The 19795-nt window shown below is 38.6% G+C and overlaps 4 protein-coding genes across 4 annotated transcripts in view; 2 read left to right on the top strand and 2 right to left on the bottom strand.

Moving 5' to 3' along the window:
- Positions 1-30: 30 nt before the first annotated feature.
- Positions 31-8896, bottom strand: LOC139946426 (thioredoxin-like). The gene is made up of 5 exons (XM_071944069.1): positions 8673-8896; positions 3411-3515; positions 2806-2865; positions 2117-2179; positions 31-1400 (listed from the first exon to the last, which is right to left on the bottom strand). Exons 1-5 carry the CDS (start codon positions 8721-8723, stop codon positions 1335-1337), a joined length of 345 nt encoding a protein of 114 aa, XP_071800170.1. The 5' UTR covers positions 8724-8896; the 3' UTR covers positions 31-1334.
- A 1472-nt stretch (positions 8897-10368) lies between these two features.
- LOC139945961 (EF-hand calcium-binding domain-containing protein 7-like) overlaps positions 10369-19795 on the top strand; it is a 30443-nt gene continuing 21016 nt past the window's right edge. Inside the window, exon 1 of the mRNA XM_071943504.1 lies at positions 10369-10437. The gene's annotated coding sequence lies outside the window, so the exon portion shown is untranslated. The remainder of the gene's footprint in view (positions 10438-19795) is intronic.
- LOC139946255 (uncharacterized) lies at positions 11601-14496 on the top strand. Its single transcript, XM_071943876.1, has 4 exons — positions 11601-11801; positions 12617-12792; positions 13002-13469; positions 13532-14496. The coding sequence occupies exons 1-4, from the start codon at positions 11632-11634 to the stop codon at positions 14494-14496; spliced, it is 1779 nt and encodes a 592-aa protein (XP_071799977.1). The 5' UTR covers positions 11601-11631.
- On the bottom strand, positions 16438-19694 carry LOC139946493 (uncharacterized). Its single transcript, XM_071944170.1, has 3 exons — positions 19545-19694; positions 18760-18867; positions 16438-17842 (listed from the first exon to the last, which is right to left on the bottom strand). The coding sequence occupies exons 1-3, from the start codon at positions 19598-19600 to the stop codon at positions 16453-16455; spliced, it is 1554 nt and encodes a 517-aa protein (XP_071800271.1). The 5' UTR covers positions 19601-19694; the 3' UTR covers positions 16438-16452.

Here is a 19795-nt window from a genome sequence, read left to right as displayed (position 1 = left end):
AAAGACACGTGTGAACTAGTAGTTCTGTGGTTTTGTAAGGTGAAACAGAAAGGATATACCAGATGGGCAAAATTGAAATCTGAAGTGCACTACATGCGCCACCATATTTATTTTACGAAGTAGGCCTACTTAGTAACCACTCATTTTCTAAAGATAAAACAAACATACATGTACAGCATTAAAACAAGATTCAAGAATATCTCTTGTGTAGTGCATGAGGCTAGTTAGGGAATAACTGACCCCCGCATGGTCCCCCGTGCATATATATTATGAACAACATTAAAAGTACAGAGACCTCACAAAAAGTATGTCAGTCCAATAGTTTTGAAACTTGGTATACGCAGTCGGGATGAGAGAAGTAATGTTGCTGGCACTGGACACAACTGGTAATTACGGTACTCACAATAATTGTGCAGTAGCTGGGTTAGTCTTGGCCCAAGACTATGGTGCTTGATATTGGATAGTGTACTACGCGCAGTTGAATCGCCAAAGTACGCTCGCCACGATATGATTTAATTTAGTTAACTGGAGGGCTTGAAATCTAGACTATACTGGCAAGCTATGGTAGCTTGCCAGTGTAGTCTAGATTTCAAGCTCCCAGTTAACTAAATCATACCGCAGCGGGCGCGCTTTGGCGATTTACAACTGCGCATAGTACACTATCCAGAATCAAGCACCATAGTCTTGGGCCAAGACTATAGCTGGGTGAGAGTTCATGTGCAGCCACACGCCTGCTGTGATCATTATGACAAAGCCCCTTTAAGATGATGCTGTTTTAGTAAGACTGTGAATTGCAACCTCTTCCCAACCTCCCAAACTAAAGATCTCCAGGCTACTGGAATAAATTTCAAACAAGTTTGCCAAGCTTTGAAAAGTTGTTTTTCCTTTCTGAGTTTTCTTACAAACGAATGAGTCGACCCACCCACCCACACATACTCTGTGGTTGGTTTTAAACTACTACATCAGTGCGCTCTAAACAGAACCAGCCTTCGATCTCACCAAACTCTTCCTAACTTAGTAGACTTATGACGAGTTAAGTTCCGTATCCATAGACATTAGGATGCATTGAACCCATCCGAAGTGATAGGATCAATACTAGCGTTTCGTGAGATCGGCTGCTTAGCCCAATTTCATAGAGCTGCTTAAGCACAAAAATTAGCTAAGCACTTGCTTACCAGAATAAGGTAACCAGCCAAACAAGCCTGTGGCGTGTACAGATTGTGACTGGTATCCTGCTCCTTTCTGCTTAAGTGGCTCTAGGAAATTGGGCCCAGTTTACTTATAATATATCTCTACACATTTTGGAATAAGAAAATACTGAAAGGCGACTCCAATCATTTGAACTCTGCCACGAGCTGCTTAAGTGTGGTTTCATTTGCCCCAGAGAAGACCTTCAGCCGCTGTTTAAGAAAAAATAAAGGAAATATTGTTTAAAAAAATATCTTCTATAGTTTGTGCATTAGGAAAAAGCTCAACAAATGAAACAAAACGAACACTTAAAGTATCCTATATGGCAAATCTTCTCAGCATTGGCAAAAAAATGAGCACGTTGGTCAAACCGCCTCAAGTCAAAGAAAATAATGCCCTCACTAAATCCTTTACTGCATCAAAATGTCATACAACTGCTACTGTAAAAGGTATGTTCAAATATTTGCTAAGCATAAATAAATATGCTTAGCCAATATCAAATCAGTAACCAGTTAAAATACCATGTACTGCGATTATTTCTAAAGCCATCCTGATCATGGTACTCGAGCTTGGGTTTGCTCTTTTACCAAGGAGTACATGAATGTACATGTAGGTTGCCACATTACTGAACAAACTACACAATATATTGGGTGCGTTCGTTTAGCTTCCGTGGGTCTCCTCCTCGGTGCTCTCTCGGGTGAGCTCCTGACAAGAGCAAAACGAACGACCACATACCGCTCTCGTAGTGACGTCGTTTACCTGGGGCCAGCTCCCAATGACCCACTCACAAGCAGGGCACTGGGGGCTGACCTGGGTGAGCCCCTGGCATGACGTCAAAAGCTATTCAAACGCACCGGAGCAGACCGGGGATGACCCAGGGAAGCTAAACGAACGCACCCATAATATGAAGCAAAGTCTTCACACTTACCGATCCATTTTTGTAGAAGTGGAAAGTTGGCATGCAACTCACTTCGCATAAAGCAGCGACATCCTTGAGGGCAAAGGAAAGAATCAAATTAAAACCAATGAAATTTTCTTTCTATTACAAACATGGAGCGAGGCAAAACTTAATCTATCAGCCAATAATTGTTGTGAGGGAACAGCAACAAACAAATAAAGGTTGGAAATGGAAAGAAGCTGGAACTTAATCTGGTTGGTATGTCAATAGTTCATAGTCTGTTATTATCACACATTGCATGTAACAATGTACGTGTAAGTTCTGTCTTTTAAAATATTTGTTAGCATAAAAACTTTCTCGGTAACGAGCAATGGAGAGCTCATGGTAGTATAAAACATTGTGAGAAACGGCTCCCTCTGAAGTGACATGGTTTTTGAGAAAGAGGTAATTCGTCACTCAAATATTGAAATACTTCTTTTATACTATACTTTTATTAGGCATCTGAAAGCACACAAATTCTTTCATTATTCTATTGCAACTTTGATAACCAAGTGAATCAAAATATTTACAGATTTTGTTATTGTATGCATGATATAATGGGATACATCAAGTGAGAATACTGGTCTTTGACAATTACCAAAGGTGTCCAGTGCCTTTGATTTCTGAAGCTATTTTGTGGTGACAACAGTGTCAGTCAAAGACTATAGGAGGTTACTTACTTCCAACTCATCCACGTCCACCTTGATAAAGCAAGCATCAAGCGTCTCGGTTGCAATTTTCTGTGAAGTGGGGGGGGGGGTATAAAAACAGGGAGAAATGATAATACATAGTAATACTATAATAATACTGAGTTCTTAGCGCTTTATTACACCCGGTTGCCATACTCAAAGCACACAGTATGTTTTCCTGCAAGGTATGCGAAGATGTGTTTTTAAATATAAGACCTACGACAGACCTACTCCTTTACATAGAACCATGTATTGGTTTTCAAGGTGATGTGGCGCAATATGCAGCCAATCAAACCAGGAACACTGGGATGAACCCCTTCTCTTTTCGTTAAAGTGCACTGGGTTCTTTTACGTGCATTACGCAACTCACAGGACCAAAGGCTTTACGTCCCATCCGAACACGAAGCAATGGTTGAGTGTTTTGCTTAAGGACACAAGTGTCACGACTGGGACTCGAACCCACACTCTGTGCTGATCAGAAACACCAGAGTTTGAAATCGGTGCTCTTAACCGCTCAGCCACGTCGCTTCCAAATTAAAAGTCCTAGGCTAACCTCATTTCCAATTATATTATTAAGTATACAATTCAATACTTACCTCAAATGCTGGACCTATTGACCTACATGGTCCACACCACGGAGCATGGAAATCCACAACCAAGAGCATGTTTCCACATCCCGATTTATATTCCTCAAATTGTGCCTGCAATTAATAATAATAATGATAAAAATAATAAGAGTCAATATTCATATAGCGCTTTATACACGTCTCAAAGCGCTGAAACATACAGTATTTATGTAACGTATGGGACTAATATTGAATTGTGAGTTCTACTCCTTTTACATAGCACTATGCAATGGTTTACAAGGTGCTGTGGCATAATATGCTGCCAATCCAGCCAGGAACACTGGGCGAACCCCTTCTTTTTTTTTTGACAAGTGCACTAATTTCTTTTTACGTACGTTACATAACACACGGGACTACTGGTTTAACGCCCCATCCGAAGGAAGAAGCAATGGTTAAAGTGTCTTGCTCAGGGACATAAGTGTCACGGCTGGGGATTGGAACCCACACTCTGCTAATCAAAAACACCAGCGTTTGAATTCAGAAATAGTTACTAAAAATGTAGCTGAGAGGCAAATCCTTGGAAAGAAGTCGGCAGCCAAGGGTCAAGTTTGAGCAACGACCAAGGGTTTACTTAAATTGTTCAGTGGCATACATAGGGCATGCACCCAGAAGTTATAGTGTGAACGACATTAGACATGTCATTCCAACGCGACCGGCAGCTCAACCTACGTTATTATGTCCGAACGACTGGTCCACTCTGAGACTGTTTTATGAAAACGGCCTTTGATAACCTGACCAGCGGTGCGACCATGTTAGGTACATGTAGGTTGGTTCCAAATGGGTACCGGTCAACTTGGTCCCAAGTCAACTCGGTCCCAGTCAACTCGGTCCCAAGTCAACTCGGTCCCAAGTCAACTCGGTCCCAAGTCAACTCGGTCCCAAGTCAACTCGTTCCCAAGTCAACTCGGTCCCAAGTCAACTCGTTCCCAAGTCAACTCGGTCCCAAGTCAACTCGTTCCCAAGCCAGGGAAGCTTGCACGCGCGGGAGGGAGGGCGGGGAGGGACCGAAATTAACCCAAGTTATTTGAACAATAATATATTTTGTGATTTATTTTCGACCAAACATTAATTTTCTAATAGTTTTTTAATTGTATCTTGTAAAATGCGCTTTATAAGTCTTGTTTGTTATTATTATTAGTAATTAGTAGATTTTGGATATTTATTATTCTTAAGTTAACTTGGTGATTTGTTAACTTGAAATTTTTTATAGAACTGTTTTTATTTTATTTTATTTTAAATGTAAGTAACTTGAAAAGAAATCAAAGAGGATTCAATTATTAATGTTTGTCAGTTAATGAATTGTTGAGAGCCATACAGAAAACAATACTCTGGTTGAAAGCAAAGAGAAATTTGAAGACATTTTTTTTTTTGCCAACACAATCGGTAATTTTCAAAATGTTGAATATAGAAACAAATGAGTCGCTATTGGAGGCATCGAATATTGTACCCCGAACATGTGCACACTTATCCCGTTTCATGTACAAAGTAAAAAAACATTAGTTTGTTTTTTTTCCAATTCAAAGAAACCATACTTCCCGTCAACCATAGGGACCGAGTTGACTTGGGACCGAGTTGACTTGGGACCGAGTTGACTTGGGACCGAGTTGACTTGGGACCGAGTTGACTGGGACCGAGTTGACTTGGGACCGAGTTGACTCATAAGCTTCCAAATAGTCAACTAGCGTAGTCTTACTATCATTGAACAGAGAGACTCTTCGAGCTACCCTAGCCCAACTTTTATCAGTGATAGCTCTTGGGCACTATGATTCTGAGTCGCGACTTTTGTATTATAGGATTGTAACTCACCTGAAAATTGGATTAGTGAGAAGTTAAACAGCGATGTACATGTAATTGATTGGGGTAAACTGTCCCAAATTACAGAACAGTGATGGGCCTTTGGAAATGGACTCAATGCAGCCTCTGATTTTGCCTTTTTCGGTGAAAAACTGTTGTATCTACTCTCTTTTTTCTTCTTCTTTTTTTGTGAATGTGGTAAAACAAAATTTTTTTGGGGGGTACATTTTATGGAATGGGTGCAATATAAATCACATATCATTATTATTATTGTTATAAGAGATGTTAAATTTGCCTCGGGATAAGGAATATTAATTGGATGGGTAAAAACCAAAATTAATATTATTATTGTTATAATTTCTTTCTTTTTTCCTTTTTTCTTCTAAATAATGAGAATTGGTTGCATTTAAAAAAAAGAAATCTCCAAATTAAGTGAAAATTTAGGGAAATATTCCACAGAAATCCGGGGAAACAAAATAAATAAATGAAAAGAAAAGGTACAAACAGGCATGACAGGTATAACAATAAGGAAGTGATACTGCACAAAAGGCCAATCAATAGAATTGTGGCTGATTAAACATCAAGGACAATGACTGTACATAATCTTTCTCTACATTACATATTTTCCAGTTTCCTGTTTCACCTAGCAACGGCCGTAATTTTTTTGTATTAGTGGCGCGTAAGTCCGTGACCTTTAAGCCTCAGCTGCCTTCGGTAAGGGGTTTCGCTCACTCAGTGCGTCCCTCTATTAAAGGGAAGGTACACAGTTGGTTATCACTCTCAATATTAATTCAAAACTGTTGGTTAAATCCTACAGTCAGCTTGCATATAACTACACGTAGGCCTTTAAGGCATTTTGTGAAACATTTCATTTGGTCGTTAACATATATAAGAAAAAGAAGAGGACCAAGAATATAAATGTAAACAAATAAAAAATTTGATGCCTCCAAAAAACTGAATCTAAGAAGTCTTATGGCAGTCACGTTTCTTATATTTTTTTTTTCTTTTAGATTTGTTCTGATTTGTGTGCGAACATATTTGCTGTTTTTGGGGGTGGTATTTCGCAAACAAGACCACCTTTGGAAATGAAACTTCCAAATGTTAGTTACATCTACAGTACATAATAGGATTAAACAGTCAAGCGGTTTGAATAAAAAGGTACACACTGCCTTTAAAGCCTCAGCTGCTTATATAAGAGATTTCTCTCACTGCGTCCTTTATAAACATCACTTTAATCAATTTATGTACAGGCGCTCATAAAGCCAGCACCTGACTGACAACCCATGCATGCAGCATTAATATAGGCAGTTGTGTATAATATGCTATGAATGGACTTCAAGGTCACTCATAATTTGATTTGAGGCAGTGATTTCTGGTGAGAGAGAGCAGAAAACATACTCCTCCTTGCAGTTGCACTCATACAGGAAAAAATCATAGTTTTAAATGATCAATGCCTACATTCACTTAGTTAGGGGCCATTCAGAATAGTCCATGTTTAAAAAAAGGGGGGAATTGTGGGCGAGGTAAAATAAATCTTTTGAAAAAAGATAATTTTTTGGAAATTGTTGGCGAGTCAAAAGAAATCTATCTAGTAACTGAAAAATCAAAATTCTGATTTGTTTTTAAACAAAAAATTATAATCTACAACCAACAAAAAAGAACAAGAACAAATACCAAGCAGGCCAAGATCATTAATTTCATTCCTGATTAAACTGCAGCAGGGAAACAAGATATTGGGTCTTAGAATTCATCACTGCAGAATTCATCACTACAATAACCTATTTTCTGAAAGTTTGTACATGTACATACCCAGCGCCTTGAGTACCTTGTTTGATAGGTACATGTATGTGCCATATATAAGACTTCGATATTATATTGGTTTAGAGCCGAGGTTGATAAAAATACATTTCAAGTTTGACTTGAGATGTCGAGGGTTAAGTAAATAGCAGAATAATGTAAAAACAATTAATTATCCCAAACATCAAAAGTAAAACAAAAGATCCTAATTATGCAGACATAGGGCCTAGTCTTGGACAATAGTGTGTTTACCGAAAGGGTCCAATGGCTTTAATATTATTATTATTAATATTATATATATAATTATTATGCCACTTTTGCAATTGCCAATCTCCTTCATTCTTATTTAATTTTTTATGTTGGTTTAATGTTTTGTATATTTCCCTTTAATGTATGTAATCTTGAGATTTTTTTACCTTATTACTTGTAAATGCTATTGTAATTTAGCCTTTGGCTACAAATATTTGAATAAAATACCTTGAATTGAATTGAATATTAATATCTCAAAACTTTGACGACCAATTGAGCTCAAAAAAACATGAAAAATCAAAGCGTCAAAAAGCCAAGGATATAAATTTTCACAGGTTTGTTATTTTACTTTATTATGCATAAGCAGATAAGGGGGTGTTGAGATACACCTAGCCCCACTTGTGTGGCCAAGTAAGGATAGCTAAGGATTCAGCTATCCTAATTCCTATAATCCTTGGCCACACAAGCAAGTGGAGCTAAGATACACCAAGACAAGAGTGAGAAGACTGGTCTTTGACAATTACCAAAAGTGCACAGTGTCTTAACATCGAGCATGGAGGAATAATGTATTCCTCACTGCATCGAGTCACTTCTCATCTCAACATGACTCGACATTTCGGAATATGCAAACAAACAGCGAGGAGAACGCCCATTGTACATTGCATCACTGCGTCTATTGTCATAATAGATGTTAAATTTGCATTGGGGATAAAGAATATTAATTTTGGTTTTTACCCATACACCGATGTGTGTTAGCACTGTATACTCAGTACTTTCCCGAGTCCTGTGAAAAAATATCACAGGCATGTTACTCGGGTGGGATTCGAACCCACGACCCTTGCAATTCTAGAGCAGTGTCTTACCAACTAGACTACCGAGGTTGCCTGGCAGCTAGAGGCAGTTCGAATCCTATGTTTTGGCAGCGGGTACCGCAACGATATAATAGATGTTAAATTTGCATCGGGGATAAAGAATATTAATTTTTAATTTTGGTTTTTACCCATACACCGATGTGTGTTAGCACTGTATACTCAGTACTTTCCCGAGTCCTGTGAAAAAATATCACAGGCATGTTACTCGGGTGGGATTCGAACCCACGACCCTTGCAATTCTAGAGCAGTGTCTTACCAACTAGACTACCGAGGTTGCCCGGCAGCTAGAGGCAGTTCGAATCCTATGTTTTGGCAGCGGGTACCGCAACGATATAATAGATGTTAAATTTGCATCGGGGATAAAGAATATTAATTTTGGTTTTTACCCATACACCGATGTGTGTTAGCACTGTATACTCAGTACTTTCCCGAGTCCTGTGAAACGTCTATTGTCGTTAATTTGCTGGGCATCACACACACTGCACGCCGCAGCTCTTCAAACAATCACTTTTTTACTTACCGTGCTCTCGATTACATGGGCTTTCCCCGTTGTTATTTTCTTAGCACTCATACTGGAATGGATGTTTGATAATTGATAGACTCGTAGAATTTGTGGAAGCCTTGTTCTTGCTCTGTACTGTCTGCTGGACGGACACCTGGCAATCACCACTGCTTTTGTACTTTCTTGTTGATATATGGATACCGGATGGATACGAGGCGGATGCTTTGCTTCGCACACTCAAATGCATGCGCAACACAAAAATGCTTAATCATCGTTGTCTGACCCCCTAATTCGTCAAATTTTGTCTCTTTATTGTAAACACATTTTTATTGGGGCCGAGTACATGCAGTGTAGGGCAGGGTAGGGGGTTGTTATTTTTGTTTATCATCGCATTATGATTTTTTTTTAATGGGGTATTGTAGTTTAACTAAAAGGCAGTGATTTTTGTAACAAAACTAAACTAAACAAATAGTTTTTAAAGCTATTTATCTAATAATATAATATTAGTGGCTGTGATTATGAGTTTGTTTTAAAAGAGGGTACCACTTTCATACAAGCCTTTTTAGTCGGATTTCTCCTCTGCTATTACTATTAGCAGCGGTGATTATTGTTGAGGGGTGAGACCAGACTTAGACCACTCAAATCCGTGGCTATCGGTGACTATGGATTTGTTGCTAAGGGAACCAAATACCATTGCTGATTCCAAATTCAGCTTGTTATACATTGACCGATTGGCCCATCTCCATATAAATTAACCAAACTGGACGTACAGACCCTCAAAATACCAAGGCAAATGTTTCACAAAGTTCGTAACTATATGAAAGCAGTTTGGGCGGACTCATGTACATTTTGCCAAGTGTAACTGAATTATACCAAGTGTGCTCAACACAATAAAATAAGTGTGTCATTGGAGCAGTGTACGTGCTATATTTTTAGTCGACTTAGCATTATTACCCTTACAGTCATCTTAGTTGGGAAATACTCAGTGCAGTGGATAAAATTGACACAATGACAAAAGCCGATTGAATTAAAACTCTGCGTAAATGAGGCGAAACATAATCCACATTAGTTGGAGAACGCAAGAGAGAAGGTGAGGACGGGAGGCGACGCGTCACGTCGCGGCGTTTCACAACTAAGTTGTGCACGCTCAACAATTAGTTTTTATCAAAATAAATTATTAATGACAAATTTCCATACCGATTATAAATACAATTTCTAATCCAATCCTACGAAATGATTATTACCTGTAAGAATACCTCCCTTGCCCCCACATTACCTTTTACAACATTTGTATACTAGAATCCTACTCATCTAGCGGGGTGCCGCGCGAAGCGCGGCATCCCGCTAGTCTTCCTCAGTAACGAACGTGAAATGGTTGAGAGATGATTAATTTCTAGTAGTCTGGGAGTCTTACTTAGTAACCAAGCCTCCCCGATCCCCTCTGCTGCCTGGCTGGCTGCGCGCGTTCAAACCTTTTCGCGCCATCATTTTACAATCATTTTAACAACTTATTTTACGCTCAGATTTAAATTCACATGAAAATAAACCACGTGGAATTTAAATAAAAAAGTCCCCATGTGTTCCAGTCAGTCTTATTATAACATGTTACAAACCATTTCAACCAAAACGATGACAGAACCAAGAAGGACTTGAACAAGTCTTTTTCCATCCAACAGCGCCACCAACAGTCTCAAAAACATGCACATACACAATCGAACGAGGGCAGTCAAGTCGAGAAGTGAACATTTTTATTTGATGAGCGTTCTTCTAATACATGTAATATGTAAGTTATTTCACCTTTTTTCAAGGAGTATGTTGTTTTCTTGTTACCACCATCATATCCGTGCTTAATTACTCCATTAAGGACTTTAGGTTAATTGTACTATATGTTTGTTTTATTTAAACAAAAATCGTTGTAAATTTGGCTTCGGTCGGTTTGGTTGGCTGTGTTGGGCGCAATCTTTAAAGATGGCTCTTTTTCCCGAATTCGCGCAAGCTGCCCCGTTTTCATGTTAAAAACATTTGGTTTAAAAAATTGCCCGGGGTAGCTCGGACGCAAACTTTGAAAACCGCGCAAACTTTGAAAAATTTATTAACTGGCTTGCGCAAATTAATATCAAAAGGGATAACTTTCCGTATGGCGCCGCCACTTTTTCCCCCTTTTTTTACAAAAAGGGATATCTCATTGAGGTAAATTAGATACTATATTATTTCATATCGAATGAAAGGAAAAGTTTCCGTATGGCGCCACCACTTTTTCATTCGAAATAAAATAATATAGTATCTAATTTACCTGATTGATATATCCCTTTTTGTAAAAATGAGTGAAAAGGTGGTGGCGCCATACGGAAAGGCAGCCCTGATACTTCACGACGGCAACGACGGCAATTGCCGTCGTTGCCCCTACCGTTTGCCGCAATGCCCTTCAAAAACCCAATTTTTCAAGGCAATGATTGCCGTGCCCTTTTCTTATCATTGCCGCCGTGCCCTTCCTCCCGAAAAAAAATTATATTCAACGTTGTCAAAGTTCGAAAATAAGCCAAAAAGTCCCGATGTCTGTGTAAATTTCACGCAGCGAAATAGACCCCAATTTCACGCACGTAAGGCACAACAGCAGATTTGAGGCCCGTTAGTCTTTGTTCTTTGCGTGCGACAAAAAAATACTCGAAACATCGAACGCTAGAGGGCGTTTCTGAACACGATTGCATGAGATTAAACGCCCTCTAGTGGTAAAATTACGCGAACCAACGTTAAACGCCTTGAGACAAAGACTCGACGTGCTGTGCATGCTGGGATAGTGGTTTTCCCCATGCTTGGTACATGTGATGAACCATCATAGACCTTATCGCAAATACCCATTGCGCAAGCGCCAACTTTTTTTACAATGCATGCTGGTCTAGTTGGTTACCAGCTGCTGCACGAACTCTGACTCTTGACATGGTGAGCGGTGACCGTCCGGAAGCAAAACAAACTTCACATGGAAGCTGAAACCCGAAATAGAAATATCCTTGAACATTGGAACGTTAAGCAGTTGCAGGATTTTCTCAAAGAAAGAGGACTTCAAATAACACAAAAGGGAAGACTTCGTACAAAAGCAGAACTAATACAATTATCTCTCGAAGCCATAAAATGGGGAGAGGAATCAAGGTAAACTTTCAAACATTTATGATTTAGTATTTCTTGAGAAACTGTTTTCTAAAATTCTATCTAGAACTTGAAGTGTCCTACCTAGCTTTTCACTTTAGTTTTAGTCATGCTAATTCATGAAATAAATTATGCTATAATAATAGTCTGCTAGTGCGTATACTAATAGTAGTCTCACTGTAGTGTTTAGGCAGTACGTTTGTACTTGTTGTATGTAACTATTTTATTTGACTTCGGATTGGACTCCGTCCGAGTAGTGACTTGGGACCGATAGCCTATACTTGCGACTACGCACGCAACGTAAAACAACATCCTTCCTCCATACTTTCACTGTGTTTATTATTATGACAGTGTAAACAAGACAGTTTAATTTAATAGTATTATTAACAGTGTTAATAACACGTACCTGTGCCTACTGCACTGCTGGAGGAAGCAACTTTTCGTTCTGGTTTTACTAGTAGTAGTACATCCACAGCCATCATTCATGATTCACGGTTTGTTAAACAGACAAATTTAATATCAAATAATTTAATAAATTAAATAAATTCTTAATGATAGGCTATAGTGTATCGTACTGACTAAATACCACCATACCAGTAGGACAAAGCACAGGGAGGAGGAAGATTTATATAATCGCAACTAGGAGGAGCTGTGCATATTGGAATAACATTGAAGTTCAAATTTTGGTATACCTTTATGAATAAAATAAAAGGCACAAATAAGCCATCCTTGTCAATAGTATTAAAGTAGCATTTCTGGGCTGTTTATACATATATGAGAAGTCGCTCATCTGATGGCACATGATTTATTATTTGCAGAGACAGTGATGATGCAGAGAAATTGATTGTTCAGAAAGAGAGGGAAAGTCGTCTAGTACTAGAGAATGGGCTTGTCTCACTTCCCGATCCTCAAGCTTTAAATTCTAACTGGGAAGCATCAGCTGTCAACTTCCCCCCTACAACTACAACAGAAGTGGATGAATACATTACTTTGTGTAAGTATTGTTTGCAAGACACAATAGTTGTATCACATCAAGTGATGCCTGTATTTTATTTTCTCAGTTTTTGTTCATCAGACATCATTTTTAGATCTGCATAGAAAATTTGACTTGACTGGGCCTTAAACATGTATGCTCTGGAGTACAGATTTTGACACAATGTACAGCAAGACACGCTTTATTTAGAGCAACTTTTTCATTTACAGGCGCAGAGAAACACCAAATCACCACAGGTGGAGAAAAGGCCAAAGTAGAAGGACAGAGTGTGTGGCGGGCAAAGCATGTACGTGAGGTTCGATTCCATGCCATTAGTGACAATATTCGGTACTGTTTTGTTGACGGCCGAGTTGTGCCACAGAAGGCCATAACCAGTGCACCGTATTACACTTGGGTAGCATTGCACAAGGACACTGGATCGGTTGTATCTTCACTATGCTCATGCAGGGCAGGTCTTCGAGGGTTCTGCAAGCACACGGTTGCCCTCCTTTGTTACGTTGCACATGAAGTTCAGACGGGAGCAAACAAAGCATGTACATCAAAACCTCAGCAGTGGCATAAGCCCCCTAAGGGAGGCGAGAAGATTCACGAGCCTGACTTTGTAAAGAATTTTAAAATAGTTGGAGTAACCGGTGAGCTTGATCTAGAGAGTGCCGCCGCAGTTGATCACAGCCCAGGTAATAGAAATGCATTCGATCCAAGAGCTGTTGATGACAGGCATGCACGTAGCATTGGTGAGTTCGATCTACAACGTCTAGCTACAGTGACAGGCGGAAAATGCGCTGCATTGTTAATGCTCCAAGGAAGAGTGTTCTATATGATGAAGATTTTGATTCTGTCCAAGCAGAAGAGGAGGTGGAAACTACAACTCACGCACCAACTGTTCTTGAAGCCAGGGATAAAACTCTTGAATGTCTTAAGTTAAGAGACTGTGACACTGTACAATGCTTTCATTGTAACTTGCAAGCACCGCCTTGTGCCTTTGAAGCAGTGGCCGAAGAAACAGTGAAACAGAGTAAATCACCAAAATGGTGGAATTACAGGAGTGGCAGAATAACTGCATCCATAGCGCACGATTGTGCCTTGAAAGTTAAGGATTCAGAGGTTAAAGGGCGTTATAATTCTGTGTTGAGTAGGATCATGGGGTATGGGGGAAAGGTCACATCAAAATCACTAGCATGGGGGAAACAAAGAGAGAAAGTAGCCAGAAAAGTCTATGTAAAGAATGAAAAAAAGAATCATAAAGCGTTTCAGATTTCTGACACCGGGGTCAACATTCATCCCGATATTCCTTACTTGGCTGGTTCTCCAGATGGTCTCATAAAGTGCAAGTGCCACGGCATGGGAGTCCTTGAAGTGAAGAACCCCTACACCCACCGTCTCAAGACCATAGCTGACTATGCTATGCAAAGTGGTTCTTGTCTTGTGAACGATGATCATGGGATACGTCTGAAAAGAAACCATCCATACTATACTCAGGTCCAGGTACAGATGTTTGTAACCAAAACAACTTATGCCGACTTTGTTGTGAAGACAGCTCTAATTAACAACAGTATTCACATTGAGAGGGTCAATTTTGATGAAGTTTTTATCAGGGAACTCCTGAAGAAATTGAAAATCTTCTTTGAGTTTGTGGTAATTGAGGAAATACTAACTGAAAAGCTAAGAGAGTCAAAACTGGGTGTTGCTCAACCAGAGTTATAAATTAAGTGTGGAACTGAATGGCAAGTCACATAGCCGGGACTGTAGCTGTGTATTCATGTTTTACCCAATTGCAATCATTCTATGCTCCAAAGATCTAAGAATAAAAAGGGAGTGTAGGGTCCCAATGCAATGTAAAATTAGAGGCGATCATCAAACTGGAAGCAAAATTTTTTGTTTTTTGCCTTAAAAGTATAAAACAAAATTCCTTGACTGAGTTCATGGAGTTACATGCATACCACTTAATTTATTTCATCAATCATAGTAAGTGCACAAGCAAAACTATTTTCATATAGTACAATATAATTTACCAAAAAGATTATAAATTATTCAGTCGAATACATGCAAGAGCTGTATGATTGAGAATTGTCTGAGTTCAACTACTTTCTCATGATGACTCAAATTTAGCCAAAATCTGTGCATGTTTGTTGACCGACTATGTTGAATGACCATGACACCAAGTAAAAACCTGGTATTGTCAGTTTTAGCAATCCTTTATTTTACCTATGAACAAAGTCATATATTTATAAGAATTGTATGTTGATTGAGTTTAAGTTTAAAGACAGTGGACACTATTGGTTATTACTCAAAATAATTTTCAGCATAAAACCCCACTTGGTAATGAGTAATGGGGAGATGTTGATAGTATAAAACATTGTGATTGTGAGTATTTTTCCACGAATTTGATTTTGAGACCTCATTTTTAGAATTTGAGGTATCGAAATCAAGCATCTGAAAGCACACAACTTCGTGTGAAAAGGGTGTTTTTTCTTTCCTAGTAGTCTCACAACTTCAACAACCAATTGAATTCCAATTTTCACAGGTTTGTAATTGTATGCATATGTTGAGATACACCAAGTGAGAAGACTGGTCTTTGACAATTACCAATAGTGTCCAGAGTCTTTAAAGAAAACAAAAACTTATACTGAAAAAAAATACTATTTATTGCAATACATAATTTCCAAGTTAAAAAGCAATTTAGGTACTTATTTATTTGAGAAAAACTTGCAAAAGAATATTTATTTTATAGATTGAATATCATCCTGTAGATACCAAATAATTTGTATACTATTTAAATTTGTTTACTAACAAGAAATACCAATTGCAATAAATAATTTATTTATTAAAATAATATGAGATTTACATTGATGGATGTTCAATTTAACGAGAATACTGGTTTAAGTTTATCATTTGATTAAGAACACACATTTTGCTTACAGAAGGTTTAGTTTTCATACATAAATCTGCTTTCACTCATGTGGTCAAAAAATCATATCCTAACCATTCCACTGCACAAGGCAAAATCAGGAAACATTTCATTTGTCTCCAACAAGATACATGTAAATACATACCAAAATGCTAATTTGTTTACGTTGAAATCAAACCTTATTTTAAAAGACCTTGTAGAAATACTTTCAGTTTTTGTTTGGTATATTACTATAGTGAAAGTATTTTTTTTTAAATATGTTTTTTCTCTAATGAGGAAGCATGCATGACTAATGCTGTATAAATGTATTTATCTTCAAGTACCACTAAGCCTCCAATCAGGTTCGCAGAATGGAGTGGCGATAAACAGCTATATTGCACGGCTAACATCACTATCTGCGTCTTGTGTGTTCTATGTCATGTTTGCTTGAAGATAAATACGTTATCACACGCGCGTGGGAAATACGTTAAATATAGTTTGCATCCCATATCCAACTTGACCTTTGGCCTTGTTGGATATGGGACGCAGAAGCGTTATATTTTTCCACATTCAACTTACGCTTGTGTAATAATATAAGTACATGTAGTTTGAGCATCCGATTGGTTGATTAGCACGTACTGACAGATAACTTATAGTATTGTAGTGGTACTATATTATGTACATAGTTGCCGAGTGAATGTACCAGTAGTAACAATAAATGTAAATTTGGTTGTTATTTGACATTGTAACTGCCTGCATTATTGACAACTAATTCATTTCGGAACAAGGATGCTTTGCAGATTAACTAGCACACCACATAATGTAAACACATGATCGACAATGTCGCTTCGGAGTAATGGAAAATCTCCTTTCAAAATTTGAAACTCCTTCATCCTCCCGATGACCCTTTCAATGTGTATTCGTGAATTAGATACAGCAGCATTAGTTATGTTTGCTTCCTCAGTAAAAACCTTTCCCTTCTTACTAAACAGTGGTATCACCAGTTTACAACCATGAAGGAGAAAGTCTGACTTGTCTTTGAAACCTTTGTCTGCCAAGACTACATCGCCGTTCTCCAATAAATCAAGCATACCACTCTTTCGTACAATTTCAATATCAGACATGTTTCCCCCTGCAGTTGGCGATAAAAAAGATACTGATCCTCCTGGGGTACATGCTACCAATACTTTGTATGTATGTCGTTGCTTATAGCTTGAGTACAATTTTGAATTGACATCACTTTGGGATGGCCTCTGTGTTTGAACTTCAAAACAATCAATTATTGCTCTAACCTGTCCATGTTTCTTGAAGCATGAAGGAAAATGATTCTGAATAGCAGAACGACTTGGCCAGTAGATTAAACTTCTAAGCTCATTAGCAAGAAATGGGAGAAGAGTTGAAATTATGTTTGAAATGACTGACGTACTGACACAGAACCTGACTGCTAGATCTTCATCATTTAGGTTTAGACGAAGTTTCATTAGTGTCAATAGGAGTTCATCCTCCAATGAAAGTTCTCTCTTTTGTCCTGGTTTTGCAGCCCCTGTTGTTTGCCAGCGTTTTGTTTTATGCGATGTTCTACCCCTGTAGTAATGTAGTCTTCCCATTTTTGATTTGACATGGTCAAAAACCCACATAAACACTGCATATGACTGTAATCCTGTGTACAGTTTCATCAAACGTTCTTTATTCTTGATGTCATCAATACTAAAGCGCTTTGACTTCGAACTGCTATGCTTTGGCGTTGACTTCTTGGTTATTCTTTGTTTCTCTTTTAAGTCCTCAAGTTGTCTTTGCAGTTCTGCATTTTTCTGTCTCACTCGTTGAAGGGATGTTTCTCTTTCAAGTGGACATGTCCTTTGACATGATTGCTGATCACTACTGACATACATACTACTATGATCGTGCTTGAAGCCAGCTGTACACGTCCCTAGCGGAGGTTTAGCGATCACATCGCCACGAGGAACATCTATCCTTGAGGGTGCAGATTTAGGCGGTGGGGTCCCTCTTTTTTTAGGTGGGGGACGTCTAGTACTAGGCCTTGTAGAAGTGGTGTTACAGCCTCTGAGGTATTCTGTTGGGTGTTGTGCCGATTGTCGGGGTTGGCCATATTTGAAGTGGTTACTGCAAACTACAGTGTTTTTACTTACTTTGAAGTGTTTTCTGTTACAAAAAAGAAAAATAAGGACACCAGTATTAATATAGTTACACTTAAAGCCATTGGACCCTTTCGGTTCAGAAAAAAAAAAAAAAGTTCACAGATTTACACATAACTTACAGGGTTTACAAAAGGCAATGGTGAAAGACTTCTCTTGAAATATTATTCCATGAAGTGCTTTACTTTTTGAGAAAACAGCAAAACAATATAAATTCTCGTTAACGAGAATTACAGATTTATTTTAAACACATGTCATGACACGGCGAAACGCGCGGAAACAAGGGTGGGTTTTTCCGTTGTTTTCTCCTGACTCCGATGACCGATTGAGCCTAAATTTTTACAGGTTTGTTATTTGATGTAGAAGTTGTGGTACACAAAGTGTGGGCCTTGGATAACACTGTTTACCGAAAGGGTCCAATGGCTTTAACTCTGCTATGTAAACATACTCTACTGGGCACATGTTACAACTCATGGATAAAATCAGTAAATACAAAATTGTATTTTAAATATTATCTTCCAGTACGCGCTAATCCACCAATCAGAAGCTACTAGGGGGATAAAAGCGTTTATGCTACGACCTCTGTTTGATATCCTACTTCCTCTGTTTTTATTACACATTGCGTATTGTGAAATGTCATTTTGTCACGCTCCGTATACGGAGAGTGAAAAAAATTACAATCTAAACTTTGTGCGCATGAATGCTGTTCGTCGTGAAATAACGTTCTGAAATTTTAAACTTTGCGCGTTACACATGAGACTGGAAGATCGCGCTCGTGAAACACAGAAAAATATACATAGCGCGTCTGCGTCCAATATCCAACTCGACCTTTGGCCTCATTGGATATGGGACGCAGACACGCTATATTTTTACGTATTCGACTCACGCTTGTGTGATAATTTATAACATTGCAAATCTACCTACCTGTTGATAAGTCTTGTCCATTTTGACTGAAACTGAAGCTTACATTTATAAAACTTGACTCGGTCAGTCTGACCCATATGTTGATACACGTTTGGCATCACCTTCATCCTGAAATATGAAAATGAATAACGGGTCACAAATTGAGCAAAATTGTACCATACATGTTCTGTTCTTTGCTTCACCAAAGCTTGAACTTAGACTTAGAGTTAAAACATTAGTAGTGGTATGAGCTTGGTGCAGGTACATGTATGAGTTAGTATGAGTTGCCATGGGTATGACTCATGAGTTGGCGATCTGGTTGGCGTGGGTACGAGATGAGTTGACACAAGTACCACAAGTTGACGAATCAGTGAATTAATATTTATTTTTAATGTGATAAACAACAGCAGCAGCCTTTCTTTCAATGTATCTACTACTATAATACTATATTACCATGGATGTAGGATTAGTGCCAGTTCTACCTGCAACAGTGCTACTGTCTACTGACCATGCTGACAGTGCTCGACTTTATAAGACTAGTTTAGAGTAGTACTACTAGGCCCTACTACAATACAACTGTTACAACAACACTGTACAACCGGACCGGACAGTCATATCTCAGTTTGTAGCACATGTTGTTTCATACATGTATTTGTTTACGTGACTATCCTATATATAACTTTATTTATAAGCACTTTACTTTAGCACCCAAGTACGGCTACGACTACTATATAATAAATAAGCATAAGGAAGTACTCTAGTTTATCGCTAGCTGTTTTTCTATAATAACTTGATTAATGACTCACCTTTCCGGGTAACGACGGTCGTTTACGCAGCCAAACACGGCACACTGGCTGGACATTTTGCCGACAAAAATTTAGCTGTTTGTAACAAAATCGTATACGCCGCCGAGAGTACTACTACTACTAGTGCGCCACCGCTCGACGACTCGTTAATTCCCGATCCCGTCCGTCCGTGGTCACTAACAATCCCAGGATGCATTGCGTGCTCATATTTGCGATAAGGTCTATAGTCGTCGCGCACCGCATGCATTTAT

This window comes from Asterias amurensis, chromosome 13, assembly GCF_032118995.1.
Source record: "Asterias amurensis chromosome 13, ASM3211899v1".
Classification (NCBI taxonomy): Eukaryota; Metazoa; Echinodermata; class Asteroidea; order Forcipulatida; family Asteriidae; genus Asterias; species Asterias amurensis.
This window is presented reverse-complemented; position numbering and strand designations above follow the sequence as displayed.